This window comes from Euwallacea fornicatus, chromosome 1 (assembly GCF_040115645.1).
Source record: "Euwallacea fornicatus isolate EFF26 chromosome 1, ASM4011564v1, whole genome shotgun sequence".
Classification (NCBI taxonomy): Eukaryota; Metazoa; Arthropoda; class Insecta; order Coleoptera; family Curculionidae; genus Euwallacea; species Euwallacea fornicatus.
This window is the reverse complement of record NC_089541.1, coordinates 1,486,193-1,503,608: the sequence shown is the minus strand read 5'-3', so window position 1 is coordinate 1,503,608 and position 17,416 is coordinate 1,486,193. Positions and strand designations below refer to the sequence as shown.

The 17,416-nt window shown below is 36.0% G+C and overlaps 4 protein-coding genes across 12 annotated transcripts; 2 read left to right on the top strand and 2 right to left on the bottom strand.

Moving 5' to 3' along the window:
* Positions 1-3,261: 3,261 nt before the first annotated feature.
* Positions 3,262-10,080, bottom strand: Nedd4 (E3 ubiquitin-protein ligase Nedd4). Of its 8 annotated transcripts, none has more exons than XM_066284819.1 (17): positions 9,635-10,080; positions 8,301-8,380; positions 8,124-8,244; positions 7,906-8,066; positions 7,609-7,771; positions 7,367-7,506; positions 7,195-7,315; positions 6,938-7,144; positions 6,489-6,619; positions 5,721-5,926; positions 5,542-5,666; positions 5,258-5,487; positions 5,075-5,196; positions 4,784-5,024; positions 4,502-4,730; positions 4,277-4,446; positions 3,262-4,157 (listed from the first exon to the last, which is right to left on the bottom strand). In XM_066284819.1, exons 1-17 carry the CDS (start codon positions 9,824-9,826, stop codon positions 4,055-4,057), a joined length of 2,742 nt encoding a protein of 913 aa, XP_066140916.1. In that variant the 5' UTR covers positions 9,827-10,080; the 3' UTR covers positions 3,262-4,054. The 8 variants fall into 8 exon arrangements, with proteins under 8 accessions (XP_066140916.1, XP_066140899.1, XP_066140931.1 ...); XM_066284802.1 differs by having other exon boundaries at positions 7,195-7,318; positions 9,635-10,079; XM_066284834.1 differs by having other exon boundaries at positions 7,070-7,144; positions 7,195-7,318; positions 9,635-10,078.
* A 749-nt stretch (positions 10,081-10,829) lies between these two features.
* Positions 10,830-12,465, top strand: LOC136342614 (probable cytosolic Fe-S cluster assembly factor AGAP009023). Its single transcript, XM_066288601.1, has one exon. The coding sequence runs from the start codon at positions 10,987-10,989 to the stop codon at positions 12,424-12,426; it is 1,440 nt and encodes a 479-aa protein (XP_066144698.1). The 5' UTR covers positions 10,830-10,986; the 3' UTR covers positions 12,427-12,465.
* A 1,150-nt stretch (positions 12,466-13,615) lies between these two features.
* On the top strand, positions 13,616-14,544 carry LOC136342661 (microsomal glutathione S-transferase 1-like). The gene is made up of 3 exons (XM_066288696.1): positions 13,616-13,969; positions 14,117-14,193; positions 14,246-14,544. Exons 1-3 carry the CDS (start codon positions 13,835-13,837, stop codon positions 14,487-14,489), a joined length of 456 nt encoding a protein of 151 aa, XP_066144793.1. The 5' UTR covers positions 13,616-13,834; the 3' UTR covers positions 14,490-14,544.
* LOC136342599 (gastrula zinc finger protein XlCGF57.1-like) lies at positions 14,010-17,365 on the bottom strand. Of its 2 annotated transcripts, XM_066288581.1 has the most exons (3): positions 16,793-17,364; positions 15,605-16,584; positions 15,128-15,382 (listed from the first exon to the last, which is right to left on the bottom strand). In XM_066288581.1, exons 1-3 carry the CDS (start codon positions 17,158-17,160, stop codon positions 15,273-15,275), a joined length of 1,458 nt encoding a protein of 485 aa, XP_066144678.1. In that variant the 5' UTR covers positions 17,161-17,364; the 3' UTR covers positions 15,128-15,272. The 2 variants fall into 2 exon arrangements, with proteins under 2 accessions (XP_066144686.1, XP_066144678.1); XM_066288589.1 differs by lacking the exon at positions 15,605-16,584 and having other exon boundaries at positions 14,010-15,382; positions 16,793-17,365.
* Positions 17,366-17,416: the final 51 nt, after the last annotated feature.

Below are 17,416 nucleotides of genomic sequence, written 5' to 3'. Positions count from 1 at the left end.
CAAAAAAAGTATCCATACATTATGAAAATCAAACTTTTATGACCCTAAATAACAATTAAATTTAGTTATTAATATTTGGTAGAATACCCCTTACCATTGATCACAGCTTGTAAACAATGAATCATTGATTTAAATATATTATAGATAATATTTTCAAATATCCTGAACCATTCGTGTAAAATAATATTGCGAAGTTGCTCTTTGCTCGAAATTTTACTTCTTATCTATTTTTCTAAAAGGTCCCATAAATACTGAATCGGATCGAGATCAGGAGATTACGGTGGAATTTTTAACACATGAGGTGGTACAATAACCACTTTTAAATTAATTTTAATGAGTATTTGGGACCATTGCCCTGTTAAAAGTAAAATGCGTTTTCTAGCCCAAGCTTTTCAGCACTACTTTTTAAATTGGTTTCCAGGATATTTTTATACATGAATTTATCCATGTTTCCTTCAATAAAAATTACATTACCCACATCATTTGCTTCCATGCGCTATACGCTTCTTCTGTAGACATTCAGCCAATAATTATTTATTATTTCGATTATTTACCATTCGGCCTTTGCATTTTTCTGACAACCAGTGCACGCAATCGAAGGCCCTAAGGCACGGATTAGAGCGGAGTGTGCAAATTTCACCCCAGAAGTTCTCGACAATGTCTTCAAGAGTGTCATGCGTCGGGTAAATTTGTGCATTGAAGTGAATACACAACATTTTCAGCAATTATTGTGAATTTTTGAATCAATCAGAGATTTCCCATTAAAATGTGTTGTTAAAAAAATAGACTTAATGTTTAATTGAAATTTTGAAGATTAACACTAACTAAAGCCACATATCCTCATTCGGTTCCTTTATCAAACATTCATTTCAACATCATTTTGCGGCATACGATCAAGCTACGACCAACTTTTTATCTTCTATTTCTCTTGTGTAAAAACCCACAGCTCTCTAAATATATAATTTAAATGATCTCACTGTATTTGCTCTCATCAGAGAAAATAACCCGTTTCCAGAACTTCATGGGCTGTTATATATATAAATTCAAGAGCGAACGCAACACATTTTTTACTATTTATTTTGTTTATCCAGAGCTTCTTGGTCAGTCTTCTCACATGAAATCCCATTCTCCTGATATGGTAACTAATGATTTCTAGATGAATTTTTTGTACAGGGTGTCCACTTTCGACCCTTTTGTAGGGTGTCTTCGGTATTATTGCAGTTTGAGAGTTATGGTTTTCCCAAACCTGTATCACTTTTTTTATCAAACGATGCCGCGAACAGATTTATTATGGCCCCCTTGGTTCTTGAAATACAGGGCGAAATTCAAAAATTATGCATTGTCAGACATCTATTGTAATTCAGTTATCTTATAAGTTATCGACTAGGTAAAGACGGAATCTTAGACAATTTTTTGTGCAGAATTCAGTGACGTACACGTCAATTTTTTTCTCAGGTGTTTCTATTTTTTTTTTAAATTACCAAACTTGATATTTCTTAAATGGGACACTCTGTATGTGCACAAATTACCTAACAAATTGGTTTAATATTTTGAAAAAAATTTAGTTAACGTAAATGTACGCAAGCTGGATAACGCAACGAATTGATTCCAAAATGACCATAGTGTTAAATCTCAAGTTATTACATCAAGTCATTGTAAATTATCGTTGTTTTTCTCTTCTTTCGACATTACGATTTTAAAACAGTGATTTTATTCTACAGAATGTTTTTAAGCATACGACGCAAATTATAATTTCAAAATTAAAAAAAAAAAAGAGTGAGAACTGGATTTTCCGCGACGTTGATTGGTTTAAAAATTTAACTGGCGACGACGATTTGAAAATTTTATTGTCATGCGCATAAATTAATCCAGAATTAAAGTCTTATCCCAGAGACTTTTCAAAATTCTTACCGATCGCTCCTCGTATATATTCTGTGATAACTTTACCAAAAATAGTACTTAGTTTCATGATAGTGATAGTAATGGAGGGAATGATAATTTCAGTCAATCGGAGAGAGAAGGAATTCTTGTTTTAACACGTAACTTAAATATGTAAATATGTAATTACTTAAGCAAATAAATAATACATAGTTGGCTAACCCCCGTTTTCTCCGCAGGTCCCCAAACCGAGTTTAAATTAAAAAAAACTTAACTCTTCTACATAAAAAACTGTCAATTCAAACCGCGCTTCGAAGTGAAGCCAACTAATGGGAATCCGCATAATACAGGGTTTAACCCAAAAATTGATACTAACGGAGATGCAATTTGTAAAAATTAACATTCAAAAACTAATTCTTATGTCAAATCATTCAAATTCTTGATATTAAGTACCAAAATTGATGATCAGGGCATCACATTAATCCTTTCTGAAACGAAACTGGGATATTAAATTAATTTGTTTTATTTTCTAGATGGGGTAAATCATAAAACAATCAGAATAAGTGTTTTATTGAATAGAAACTTGAAACTTCATTGTTGGACTTATCTGTTAATTCTAAACAACTTTTCATAATACATGTTTCCTCTAAAATTAAAAACCCAAATACTTTACTCATTATTCATTTTCATAATTTTCTAATCTCCTCAACATGAAACGAAATATACATATCTTACAAGCTGCGTTTTGAATTTACAAGAATGCACAACCTTTTACCGAGAATAAAAGTTTCTGATAAATTAAAAAATAATCCCATAGAGTACGTACTTTCTGCTGATCACTGTATATGGCAGAAGAATCTGTTTTGCTTTCTTTGTACTAATGATTCACTTTTCAGTAGAAAAACATGTTTGTTCAATAATTTTTATGCTTAAAAAAAGGATATACATACCTGGTTATCTCGCTATTCGCAACCGTTTAAAAAAATGTATCTTTTATGACCATATAAAAAAGGCAATTTCCACCTCTACAGATAAAATATTCCATAACATTAAATTTCATTTCCAAAAGTGAAAGTTTGATTCATGGGAGTTTTGTTGAAAGAATTTCTATCTATTGGCAAACGTCGTATAGGTCAACAATAAACTTGGCAACTTATAATAAAATTACTGTCAACGCATAAAGTATACGGTTGGCGATAACAATAATTAAATTATTCAATAATTGAAGTACTCTTTGTATCATGGTTAGGGATAGAAAAAGTAGAGTGTTTTACTCGTCGTCATCACGTTCTGCAATTCGAAAATAATCAATTCTTTAATTTTGTCAAAAACAACAAGAATAAAATTTGTAATTAAATGTAATTTAATAAATAAAAAAACACGACAAAATAAAATATTTTTAATTAAGACACCGCTCGGTCCAGAACAAAGAAGTTGAGACACAATTAGCGTAGATAATAACATTGAATAGTGGTTGATAAGCAATAATATATTAAAAATACAGACTGATTATTGCGATAAATTATACGTTATTATTTACATAAATAAAGCTGCTAGCAGCGTTAAATAATAATTGGAAACTAGACTTATTCACTTTTTCCAAGTAGATTTTTGCGTGAGATCAGTCAGTTGTTTCAGCTCACAAATAAGTACGGTAAAACTGTAAATAAAACTACGAAGAAATCACCTTTAAAATACAACAGCAACAAACCTCCTTAAACTTAAGAAAAAAACACGTAATTGTAATGTCAGTTAATTTCGTACACTGGTAATACATTAGGGTGAATTTTAATCGTCCAAACAGATAGCAAATATACCTAAATAATAATTACAATGGAGTAATGATAAACTTTATACAGCATTTAACAAGTTCATATACCACAACTTTTATATATTTAGAAAAAAACCTATTGTATTTATAGAGTAGTATCACAATCTACAAGTGAATTTTTCCGCTTCGAAGAAAGTCATAACGAAAATCCTCGGATAATAGCGGCAAAGAAAATTCATGGGGCCCTTTTTTGTCCTTATTAGCTGTAAAGGTCTATTTTGCCACCTCAAAACTAACCTAAAATGCTTTTTGGAATTTCTCGCCTACCGCGTTTCTACAGGCTTAAGACGTAATGGACAGAATGAGTGAAAGTTTTAATCTCGATTAAAAAAATTGCTTCATTTACTAGTCGACCCCAGCAAAGCCCTGAGAGCCTTCGATCGCCTTAATCAGCTTCTCTTTGAGAAGAGCATAGCTCTCGTAAGGGGGCAGGTCCAGTCTGTTAAAGCTACAACACAATTATATAGAATATACCAAAAACCCGAATAAAAATCAATTCATTGCAAAACCATAGTTCCCAAAATAGTGAGTAGAGATCACATTGAAAAACATCTCTAGTTAACTTACCACGTATGTGCTCTAGGGAAATTATCAGTCGTACCCCACCTCTCAATCGTAAACAGTTGCGGTCCATTACTACCATAAAGCTCCTTAAATCCATTCATGGGCACCCTCGAAGTCCCTGTAACGAACTGCAGCAGCCGCGCTCTCATTTCGTTATTAAATGACAATACCACCTGTAAATAAACACCGTCACTTCTCCCCTTTATTTGAACTGCACAAATTTCTTACCCTCCAAAAATATTGCACCACAATGTGATTTGCATGATAATCCCCTTTGTACAACGTGTTTTGCTTCCAGTCTTTCACGTCGATGTGTTGAATGCCGCACATAAGTAGCTCCAGTTCGTTTTCGTCAAAAATCTTTATCACATTCATTGGCACCAGATCTTTGAAACCGTCAAGGAAAGCGTTCATTTGCTCTTGGACGCGATCAACGAACCGCCATTGAATTATGCATCTGAAAGTTTTTTTAAAGTAGTAAATTTTTATACATAATGAATTTTCCCGCACTTGATATATTCGTCTTTGTTGGAATTGTCCAAAGGAACATTGGCTCCCCCTTCGGCAAGCTCATGCACCGTGGTATGGCCAAAAGTCTCTTCGTCTACAGAGAAGGTCAAATCCAAACCTGAAGGGTCGTTTTCCTTGATCCAGAGTAGAGATTTATAATATTCAGAATCCACCGACTCCATGTCTTTTAGATCAATGCATTTGGAAAGCATCATTTTGTAAAAGGGTCTTATGAAAAATGCTAAAAGTACAACAATTAAATCCAAGTCAGGGGGTGGTTTGCGGATTTACCATCTAAGAGCTTGCCATGGTATACAGCCATCCCGGCCACTCTACCAATAAACTTAAAATATGCTAAATGCTCCTCGTTACATAGTCCTGAAGTCGGGTTAATTTGTAACGTGTAGTTGTCCCTAAATTCAAATCAAATTAAACATTTTAGCTTAAGACGAAAAATGAAAAAGTGCGACTCACATGGCAGAATACTCGAATAAACCATAATAAGGATTAAACATTTCTTTTGAAAGTAAATAGAACCATTCCCTTGCTAATCCCCCATAATCCAAACCGACCTCTCCCTCGAACTCTACCCACAGCTTGGTCTTCAACAAATCTACCCTATTCACAGTGGTAATCATTCTGAATGAATCCTCTAAAATGCTCCTTCTACGCACTTTCAGCTCGAACTTATTCGGTACATTAGTCTGTGAAAAAAACTTCATTGTAAACCCCTGAAAGAATACGATAAAAGAACTTACAGGTTTCCTAAGTTGCGTCTTCATGTATTCGTATTTGCGTTTATAGTCTCGAGAATAAGGTATGGCAGGGCCTGCTATTTGTGGATTGGAAAGGCGAGGGTCATCCCATTGGGTAGTTCTAGTGTCTGATCATAATATTTTATTATTGAGAAATTAAAGGGCAAATAATCTCGACTTACGATGATCAATGAAGAATATTCTTCCGTCGGAATGAACACGTTCTTCCCACCCTTCGGGCAATGGGCCCAAGTCGTCGTCTAATTTACGATTTGTTGGTGCCACAGCCGTTTGGTTGGGCATGGGGCTGGCGCGGCCCGTTCTTGGGTCCACCCATGACGTTGTCCGTTCGTGGTGATCGATGAAAAATAGTCTACCATTGGGTGCCCTATGTTTAAGACAGTTTTAGCGTGTTACAATAGTTGCAATAGAAACTTCTTTTCCGCAACAATATTAAAAAGGGGATCAAATGCCATTTTCTCTGATATTCTTACACATTAAAAATAAGTCTCAATATGTTTGTAGCCTCTTATAGTAATAGATAATAAGATTTCTTTATTATTCGCTCAGTCTTATAACTAGTCTAACCAACGTCAATAAAAACCAATTTTACTTTCCACTATTATACATGTACAGAGTGTTTCCTCATATGTAGGGTGATTCATTGGTAATGGGACGTATCGAAACTCAACATAGGGGACAGCTAAATATGACGATGGGATCCAACATATCTTATACCAATGTCGCGTGTTTCAGAATTACTCAAAAAAATATTCTCATTTAATCCCGACATTTTCGTTCGTTAATGAGATTTTTACCCATAGGCCAATTCATGTCGTACCATTTTGAATTCTCAAAAGCGACGAAAAATGGTGAAGTGATATATATAAAAAGTGTGAATTTTTATTTAAATTTAGAAAAATTAATTAATTGCAATTACAAAAACTCACTTTTGAACACTCCACCCTGGCGGTAAATCCTCTCCAATGGCCGTCAAGTCACTCTGCGACGCGTTATTGCTATTTGTGGACACTGGGGAATCCCTTCTGGAGGAACTATTACTGTCCACATGATCAAAACTCTGAAAGGAAGCTGCCAATGAAATCATTTACCAAATTTAATACTCATCAAAGCAAATAACAAATAATTTAACAGAAAATGCCAAAAAAGTAAGAAATGAAGCAAACAGAAATAACACCAGACCAGCAACTGGATCCCAGAATTTTTTTGTCACTCAGGCAGACAAACACAGACACACTGACAAAACTAAATGGCTCAGTAATGTTGGCAATAGTGTCAAGAAACGGCAACACACTGGAAAAAAGGCGTAGCTAGTGCTGCGCGGCAGGGATATAGGCAAGCGCCGCCGTGGGACTAGAGGCATCATCATGACGTTTACCCTGTCATTGTCCTGCAGTGACCCCCTGCGGCTGTCTGCCTCACTCTCCACTGACCCGTTATAGTCCGAATCCGTAGCGCTCGACCGATTAGTGACGTCAGATGTGGCCGAGTTTCTATTGTTTGAACTTACTGGAATCTCCAAGCATTCCCGAGCTTCCACTTCGACATCTTGAGGATGCGGCGTTGTCGGCTCCTCGTCGCACGGCTAAACGCATGCACATTTGCAGGGTATTAGTAAATGACACGATGGCTTACCTGGTTATTGCTAGAAGTGTCCCCACGGCCATTGCTCTGCTCATCTACGCTTATATGGTAGCGACGCTCAAACACTTGCCTTTCATCACCGCGAGCCACTTCTTCAGTTTCCGGACTGCTACTACTGTAAATTTGGGTTAAAATATATTTTCACTTGAGTTAAGAGGCTTACGCTAAAGTAGGTCTTTCCCATTGTGTCGTCCGAGCTATATGATTAACGTAGTAAGTCCTCCCATTAGCATCCTGCCTCTCCTCCCAACCAGGAGGCAGAGGCGTTTGGGATTCAGTCGAGTTAGAAGTAACTAGAACGGGCTATAAAGAAAATATAAGTATTATGATGTTGAGTGGAATTCCATAAAATCAAGAAATTCTGTGTTTTGAAGAGACAGTTTAAGGTAATCTAGTAATGCTTACTTGTGACACAGTCTCTTCTCGTCCCTGCCCTACAATTTCCCATTCATTGGTATTGATAGGTTCCTCTACTGTAGCCACAGGTACTGATGAAGGTCCCCGATCATGCAGATATCCATGGTAGATCTCCAAATGCCCGCGCACACGTGATTTTGCACTGAAACTACTATGTTGCGTGAAAGGTCACGAACCAGGAGCATGCAGAAGAGAGAAGTTGGAAATTTGTTTCACAATCAGAAAAATGTTTATTGTTACAAAAACAAGCTAACACAAACAAGCATAAGCGACATTAACACGAACCTTCGAGGCCTTAGTAGGTATTTGACAGAAGGGATGGTGCGGCCTTCTTGTTCTTTAGGCAAATTAGTCAACGAGAGCTCCACCATGCCCAAAAAATCGTCACGAGTCAGTCTATTTTCATCAAATACCTGCAGGACCAACTTATGTTCTGTAGGTTTCACCTATAAATAAAGAGAAATATTTATTGCTGTAAAGCACTAATTTATAATCTAACACACCTTAAATATGAATTCCTCATTCCACTCAGGATTAAGAGTTTTCTTTCTAGTCCGAGTCAACACTGAGTCTATGATACCCTCTCCATTGATAGGAAGAAGGTCGATTCTAACATAAGGGTCGCTGCAAAGAGAATAATAACAGTTAAAAATGCTGCTAGGAAAAAGCTCAATAAATACCTGGCTCCAAATATGTCTTTTTTCATCAGATTCTTGCCTCTGATCACTTTAAGGTGCAGGGAGCTTGTAGCCTCTTCGCTCTGAGAGAAATGTGTTTTAATTGATTAAACTGACTTAATAAAGAATGTGTTGGGTATATTAAATAAGAAAAAAAAATGGCCTTTCGTATACGGTTTTTTAAGTCCCTGAATAAGACTAAAACAGTCAAAGTTTATAACAAAAACAAGCTTTATCCAAAAGCGCTTGCTAACATCAAAATCTTGAGGTCAGGTGCTTGAGATTACTGTAGCTGATTAGTCACAGTTCCTCTACACTGTCTACTCCCAAATTCACGCAAACACACAATTTTTAACGCGTTAATTAAAGGAGACATGATGATTTCCAATTATCAGAACCCTTCAGGGACGACTAGACGGGACGTGGAAATACTCACGCCATCGTCTTCTACTTGAGGAATGTAGCCGTATTCATGACCAGTATCCATTAATGGATCTTCCCGGAGCGGTGCACTTTAATTTTAACACGGAAAATGGGCAAAATTAATGAAAAATTAATATATTACAACACGTATCCGACATGTATTTGGTTTTTTTTTATCGGCTGCGGACGATTACTGTCACTTTTGACAACCGATGTAAAAAAGCGCCGCATTAAACTAATCCGGGGAGGAAAACTTAGAGGTATCCTTGTTTATTGTGAGCTAGTAAATAAAGAGGGAAATTGCTCGGTTGGGTAAGAAATTATATGGGATTGATAATATTGAGAGATAGTAATAGATAATATATAGATGACGTAGCCTTGTTTATTTTATCTTTGTTTATGGCTGAAAAAGGAAGTTTGGGAGATAGAGAAAAGTATTCTCCAAGTCCAAGATGTTAACTCATATTTTTATCCAAGACTTCCAGGAAAAAAGCAGTGATATTGCCTTTATAATAAAACTGAAAACATTCTATTATCTATAACTTCTTTCTTTGTTTCGCCCCAACTAATCCCATGTGTATGAAATAAAGAAAAATATTTTCTGAATTTCCTTCACCATATTGTCAAAAATCTACATTTCTTCCCTCAACAAAGCATTCATTATTTAATTTAATTTTAACTAGTTGTAGTAAACAAAAAACAACGCAATTATGGAATATCTTAAATGAAAAAAGATTCAACGTTTTAGATCACACGCTTACACTATTCTTTTTATATTAGAATAGCCACTACATGATTTTCATTACTATATTTGTCTTATAGATAGGACTACATGTTTATATCCACAATCTATATTTGTATTCTAATAATTTATGGAATTAATCACATGACTCTATAAATTTTCTAAGTCTTACCACACTAGGCATTAAACTAATCCTCCTGTGAGCATTTTCCTGTACTGCAATAACTGAGGGCGTTCTGCTTCTGTTGAGGTACTGCGCATTCCAACTGTTGCTCCTCGGCCTGGAAATGTGCAGCTGAGCAATTTCGGTACCATTAGAGATATTTTCATTAGTGCTGGCACTATTAAGGCTATCGGTGTGCATTTTCAATATTAAAAAACTCCACTACACGTTTGGCACGCACATGCAAAAATCACATTTCACCGTGGTAAAAAATTCCGCACCAAATGATGTTGAGGTAAATCTGTGACACTAACTGAAATCTGTCTTATCATTAATTTATTATTTTAAGATTCGCCTTTGAGACTTTTAGATTAGTACGAGTGGTAAATATTGATAATACGTGATAAGAAGATCCCATGGCACACACGCGCTACTCCCGCAAGGAACATGCAGGTGCTTACAAAACGGGAAATAATCGCTAATGAATATCGCAAATTTAGATGCGCGGTTTAATAATTAAAGGTGATGGCTTAACAACGGTCAAGATTGCTGTTTGCGAACCGATCAGGCCTTGAATTTTATTAGTTTTGCGATGGATGTCTTAATTATCATTATGGTTTAGACGTGACATCAGATAGTTTCCTAAAGCGACAAATTTCCGTATTCAATGCCCTGCAGTTATGATCATAATGCATTTTTTATGTCTTATTGTTCAAGGAACGAAAAGCGGGTTTCTTAATCGTTCAATTATACCAAATCTTTGATGTAACTAACGTGTACTATAAACGTGTACTATAAATTGTGTAAGGGATATGGTTAATAATTAACTATTTAAATTTGCATTTAATTCTTTCGAATTTGCCGCCTACTGCCATAAAATTTGTACTTTTGGTAACCAAAATCTACACAGTGTAGTATGTCTGGTTGTCTATGATCAGTTTTTCTCTTTCTCTTATGAGCTTCTCATTGAAGGCAAAGGGTAACGTCACAAAATACCAAGACTTAAAATTTTGTTCTATTTTAAATAACAACTTTGTCCAATATATTCTTATTCCTTAGCTTAAAGGAAAAAGTTAACTGTAACAATTAACCTGAAGTAAAATATTATTATGTTTTGAAAATTGTAAAACTTAGTCAAAATGGTCGTCCATGTGTGTTCATGACGTAGTCTATGATGACTATGTAGATATATCAAATGATAGTTTTCGCAGTTATTAGGTTATGTTTGTTTATTATGATTCATAATTTTCTCCAGAGTTTTTAAATTCAGTTTAAAAACCCCCAAAATCAACAAAAATTTTAAAAGAAATATTTAATAAATGTCTTTTTAAACAAAGCAAACAACACCCAATTAAATCACTATGTCCCGATTTAGCGGCGTGCTTCAGTTAACCGACTTGGACGACTTTATAACTCCCTCTCAAGAATGCATTAAACCCGTAGAAATCAAGAAAATTAAGCCGTCAGGCACTGGTTCCAAGATCAAAATCCAAGAAGATGGTTCATATTTTCAAATCGAAGAAGATGGGGCTTACCAGAAGCTTGAAAAAGTAGAAATTACATTGGCCGATTGTTTAGCTTGCTCAGGTTGTATTACTTCTGCAGAAAGTGTTTTAGTTACTCAGCAAAGCCAGGAGGAGCTGTTCAGAGTTTTCGAAGAGAATAATAAAGTTAAACTACAAGGGAATGTGGATGAAGCTAAAGTGATTGTGGTGTCAGTGTCTGTACAGCCAGTGCTTTCACTTGCATATAAATACAATCTGTCTCCAAATGATTGTGCTGGTAAACTGGCAACTTACTTTAAAATGCTTGGCAGTGATATGGTGGTGGACATGATAGTGGCTGAGGACATGTGTCTTATTGAGGCTCAAAAAGAGTTTATACAGAGATATAATAACCAGTCCAAGAACAGCCTTCCAATGCTGGCTTCTAGCTGCCCTGGCTGGGTTTGTTATGCAGAAAAAACTCATGGTAGCTACATTCTTCCTTACATTTCATCCATAAAGTCTCCTCAACAAATTATGGGCTCCTTAATTAAGCAGTGGGTGGGCCATAATAAATCAATTTACCATATTACCCTGATGCCTTGCTATGATAAAAAGTTGGAAGCTGCCAGAGATGATTTTGTAGATAAACACACTAAAGAGAGGGATATTGATTGTGTAATTACTGCAATTGAACTTGAACAAATGCTGTTGAAATGCAACATTTCTTTATCATCTTTAGATATCTCTAACTTTTCTCAACCTTGGCTGAGAAACAATCCCAGTAATGAAATCAGGCCAAGTTTACACAGCCATGTGGGTTCAGGGTCTGGAGGATACTCTGACTACATCCTCATAAACTCGGTGAAGGAACTATTTGGAATCTCTACTGATAAACTTGAATATAAATCATTGAGAAATCCAGACTTCAAGGAAGTCCTTGTTGAAAGCGAAGGCAAAGTCTTGCTGAGATTTGCAATTGCCAATGGCTTTAGAAATATTCAAAACTTGGTGCAAAAATTAAAAAGGGGACGAGTGCCTTATCATTATGTGGAAGTAATGGCCTGCCCTTCAGGGTGTCTCAATGGAGGGGCGCAAGCGCGGCCCGCAGACGGAGTCTCTGCCAAAGAAATGGTAAAGGGGGTTGAGGATTTGTATAGGAAGTTGCCAGTGGCTTCACCAGAAGATAATAAAGTAGTGTGGGATTTGTATGAAACATGGTTAGGGGGGCAGGACAATGATAAAGTCAGTGCAGTGCTGCACACTGAATACCATGCAGTGGAGAAGCAGAAAAATGCCCTTAATATTAAGTGGTGATGTGTATATTAACCAATAATTGTTGGGTTTTAATTTGTTGACTGTTGTTTTTTTATAATAAAGCCTTTCCTAACATTTTTTAAGTTATGATTAGGCAAGGTATAAATCACATAGTGCCTTAATAGACTCTAATTAATATTTGAAAACAAAAATGATTCAATTCGAACTCGAAAATACGCCGAATCTTAGTCTATGTATTTCTTGTGGGTTTTCTAAATGCTAACGATGTTTATTTTAACATGGAAAAAGAATTACAAAACTAAGGTATGTCTCACTAGTAGACCCGGAAAAGTTATATGGCTCTTGTGTTATGTGTACTATATATACACTACAAAAAGATTTCATATATACATTTTATGTATAAATATACATTCACCATAACGACAAGAAAAATCCTCTTTGCCAACTCTTAGGTTATTTTTAGTTTTTCATAATATAAAAATAAACAATAATTTCGTTATCAATAATCCTCACAGGTCATCAAGTCATCTTTTAATAAGTTGACGCTGGTTGTTAAAATACAAAATTAAATAATCAGTTAGCTTTAGTTCTTTAGTTTTTTTCTCATTTTTTAGTAAAAGTATCAGTTGAATTGAAGTAATAAAATAACTACAGCTGCGTTTGAGGGTTTAGTTCAACAACCGATATTTCAGACTTAGACCTTCTGCGTGGCCCTTTTAGGCTTAAAATTATTGACAATGTCCGATTTCCCTGCGATACAACAGTTTAAGAAGTTAGTAAGATATTAACGTTATAGGTATATACAAGTATTTCAGCTGAATTGCTTTTAATATGGAGTTATCACTGTCTTTAACACATTCGCGAATTCACGAAAGGTTAGTGTATTAATTTATTGATAAAAACATTGAACTATTTTTAGCTGCGATTATTCACATTCTCTATTGTCAAGAAAGTTTATTCAGTATGATTTTCATTTTTAATAAATTAATTCATTTGGAGTTGATAACCTATAACACCGAAAATTAAAAATTTTGTTATTAGCATTTATTGATTATATAAATATCTTTTTCTTGATATTTAAGTGTTCGGTAACGAGGCTGAGGTGTAATGTTGGTTACAGACATTCGTGTAGTTTTAACGTCTTGAAGTTGCGACGTTGACAGATCAAGTATTTCCACGTAGTAAAATATTAAATAAATGTTTCTCAAATTATTTAAATTTTAAATATGACAATAAAGGCCACGTCTATATGACATCATAAGCCATAACCTTTAGAATCTTTTAATTATCATTTAATTGTTTTATAACTTTACGTTTTAGTTAAAGTCTAATTTCTTTCTTGTGAACTTACGACCGTTCCTGCAACATAGCATTTTTCATCAATTTAAGTGCCTTCTCGCCTTCAGATTAAGTTCCATATTTGCATAAACTTACCCGGTATCCGAAAATGGCTCAAGCAGTATATTTCGAGAGCTTACTTGAGCAACCACTTTTTCGCACATATTTATTCTATGTTGCCTTATTATCACTTAAAATGATACTATTGTCCGCGTTGACTGGAGCAAAACGGTTTAAGACAAAGGTAAGTGGTTCAGTTCAATTCACCATTAAAGAAACATGACTTAAGGGGACTAAAAACTTTATTAGCCATCAACTCATTATATATTAATTAAAACATAGTAACTTATAACATTTAAACCACCACGGGGACAATTTCCTTTTTTTGCAGACGTTCGCAAATGCTGAAGATGCACAGCCCTACAAGCTGAAACCTAAGGTCAATGAAGATGTAGAACGTGTCAGAAGGTGAGTTGAAATCTGGCCACTTATATTCCTGAAATAAATGGGTCTTTTATAGGGCGCATCTAAACGACCTGGAGAACATTCCTATTTTCTTCATTGTGTCCTTGGTGTACCTCACCACAAACCCCTCTTTATTCCTTGCCTCTACTTTAATCCGAATATTCACAGTAGCTCGATTCATTCACACATTTGTTTATGCTGTGGTAGTTATTCCCCAACCTGCCAGAGCCCTTTCCTGGGGCACAGGTTACATCATTACAATTTATATGGCAGTGTGCTCGTTGTTCTATTATTTGTAAGATTTAAGGTCAGTAATGTATCGTTTTAAAACATGAAAATAAATAGTTATAGTTATCTTTAAGGTTTCTTTTGACATTTCCCACAATGCCTAGACCATCCTCTCTTCGTTCCAAATTGAGCCCCGCAACTCTCACAATTGAACCTTTTCTGCTGCGTGTGGCTCAAAATGTGCAACTTAACATTATGTTTTCTGTGGAATTTTTGGTGGCATATATTGCACTCGAATGAATGCTGGTTTGAATGGTATTGGGTATGGATATACAGAGAGGCTTTTTGTTTGAACGCCTTGCCGCAAACGTCGCACACATATGGCCTCCTATCTAAATGAATATTTGAGTGTTCATCTAGAGACCACTTATTCTTAAACTGCTTTTCACACACATCACATTTGAACTTCCGCACTCCTTCATGGACCTCCGAAATATGTCTGGTTAAAGACATGTTCAGACGAAAATTTTTGCCGCACAAATTGCAACAAAACGCTTTTATATTCGTATGCATCGAGCGATGTCTCAGGAAGTTTGAACTTTTATTGAAAATTTTCAAGCAGAAGTCGCATTTAAAAGTCTTGCTGTTTTCCTCTCGGCATTGGGCCAAAATTGCAGTGTTTTGGGTTTTAAAGTTTGTTGAAAGTTTTTGATTGTGTTTGCCTTCCAAGTGCCTTTTCAAATCGTGTTTTTTCGTATAGGCTTTGTCGCAAATATTGCATTGAAAGGCTTTACCGACAATTTCGGATATCCTGCGTCTGACTTTTTGTGAGTCCGTTACGCGCAAGTGTGTCTTTAAGGTGTGGGTGTAGTTTTTATCATATTGATAGCAAGTTTTTGCAGGTAGTCGCTCAACAGGTACTGGTTGAAGAGTGAGATTGGTTGACAGGTCTTCAGTGCTTTGCCTGCAACAAGAGAATGCCTTTAGCTCTTAGATGATTTGAAAAAAGGTTTGTCAAATATTCCTGCTTTAATCTTAGTTTCAGTTCAATTTATAACAATAATAAAGGTTTCAGAAACTTAAAAAAAAAACTTTCACTGCTCCTTGATTATGAATGAATTTCAGAATAGTTCCGGAATCCGTTGATCCTATCAAGTGAAGTTCTCGTACTCTTTGAGTAACTCGCTCGGATCTGCAATGCTGTGATTCAGCTTCAAATGATTCCTCAAATATCGCTTCTGTCTAAAGGTTTGCGCGCAAATGGAGCATGTAAACGGGCGTTCTTCCGAGTGTATTATCGTATGCCTCTTTAACTCATACTTCAGCCTAAATTGTCTCCCGCATACTTCACAAGAATATGGTTTCTCACCAGTGTGTCTTGTGATGTGTAACAACAAAATCGACTTGGTTCGGAACTTCTGTGGACACTGCGAACAGGCAAAAGGATACTCGTTGCTGTGGGAGCGATTGTGCACAAATAGTGATGCTTTTTGTTTGAAGGCTTTGCCACAAATAGCACAAATGTAGGGCCGCTCGTTGGTGTGTATTCTGCGATGTTCCTCAACATTGCGCTTGGTGGCGAAGGATCGTCCGCAGATGTCACAGCTGAAGTTTTTCACCCCTTCATGTGTCTCCTTCAGGTGACGTACCAGGCCTTGAGATACTCGGAATTGTTTCTTGCACAGGTCACATTCATAAGGGCGCTCGCCTGTGTGGATCCGCATGTGCCACATGAAAGTGTACACAGAATGCAAGGTTTTCCCACATTGTTTGCACTTGTAAAAGACTCGACCATTCACCTCCAGTTTCGCTTCTTTGACTTGTTCTTCGTCAATTTTCAACAGAGGATGACGGAGTGTGTGTTTAGACCTTCGACGTTGTTTTCTTTCTTCAGAATCTAACTTTATCATTATCTCCTCCAATTTAACTGGATCTTGGTCGCTATGGTCTTCCTTTAAGTGTTTCTTGATAAGTGTTTTGCTCAAAAACAACGCGTAGCAATAAATACACTCAAAATAGAAGGTTTGCTTCTTTGTTGATTCTTCACAGTCCTTTGTTGATTTATCAGCTTCCTCAAGAGGGGTTATTGGCTCTTCAACTAAAGCTATGTTTTCTGTTACAGTAGTGTCTGGTTGATTGAACATAGAAGTTTCTTCAGGAAGAGGTCTGAAACAAAAGCTGCCATCAAGTTCTAGGCTCGAACCTGACTTTTGAGAATTTGACAGAAGAATTTTGACCTCCAGGCACCACTGAAGGATTTTTAAACTGATTTATTTGTGTTAATTTAAGTCCTTTAAATTGTAACTATTGACAATTTTGACCACAAAAACAACTATTTTTTACTAAAAAAAAAAGCACACAAACTGAAACTTACAAAGATTCATCATTTCCAACAACTAGTGCAGTCTCGGTGTCCTCATATGTTTTGCTAACCTCTTCCCCAACAACAAATTGATATGATCTTAACCTTCGGTCAGCTTCTACACTTGTAATAACCAAATCGTGCCACGCTAAAAGTGTGGAGGCGCACTGCCAGCAGCATTGCAATGGTAAGTGGTCATTCTCAGCTACTTTAATAGGCAAGTACAAATTAAGCTTCTCGGCTAAGGCATTCTGAACTCCATCATCTGTGTAAATTCCTATTAATTTATCACTTTGGTTTGCGCACAGTCGACAAATCGCGTTAATGCTGATCACCTCCGGGAGACTGAGTATTGGAGGCTCTTCAGGATTTGTTGCCATTGAAGGTGGATTTTCGTATTTTTAGGAATGAATTAAAATGAGTATGGGTGGGAGGTAAAAGGGCTTGTAGACGTTTTTAGAGGCTAATATATTTAGGGCTCACTTGGGGGGTATTTTTTGGCGCCCAATAATTTAAATATTGTTTTTATGGAAACTTTTACAGTGTAAATTTATCTTGAGTACCGTCACAAAATAGAAATAGGGTCAATATGTCACTGACATTTGAGTCTTGTCAAATTCACACATATCAAATTAA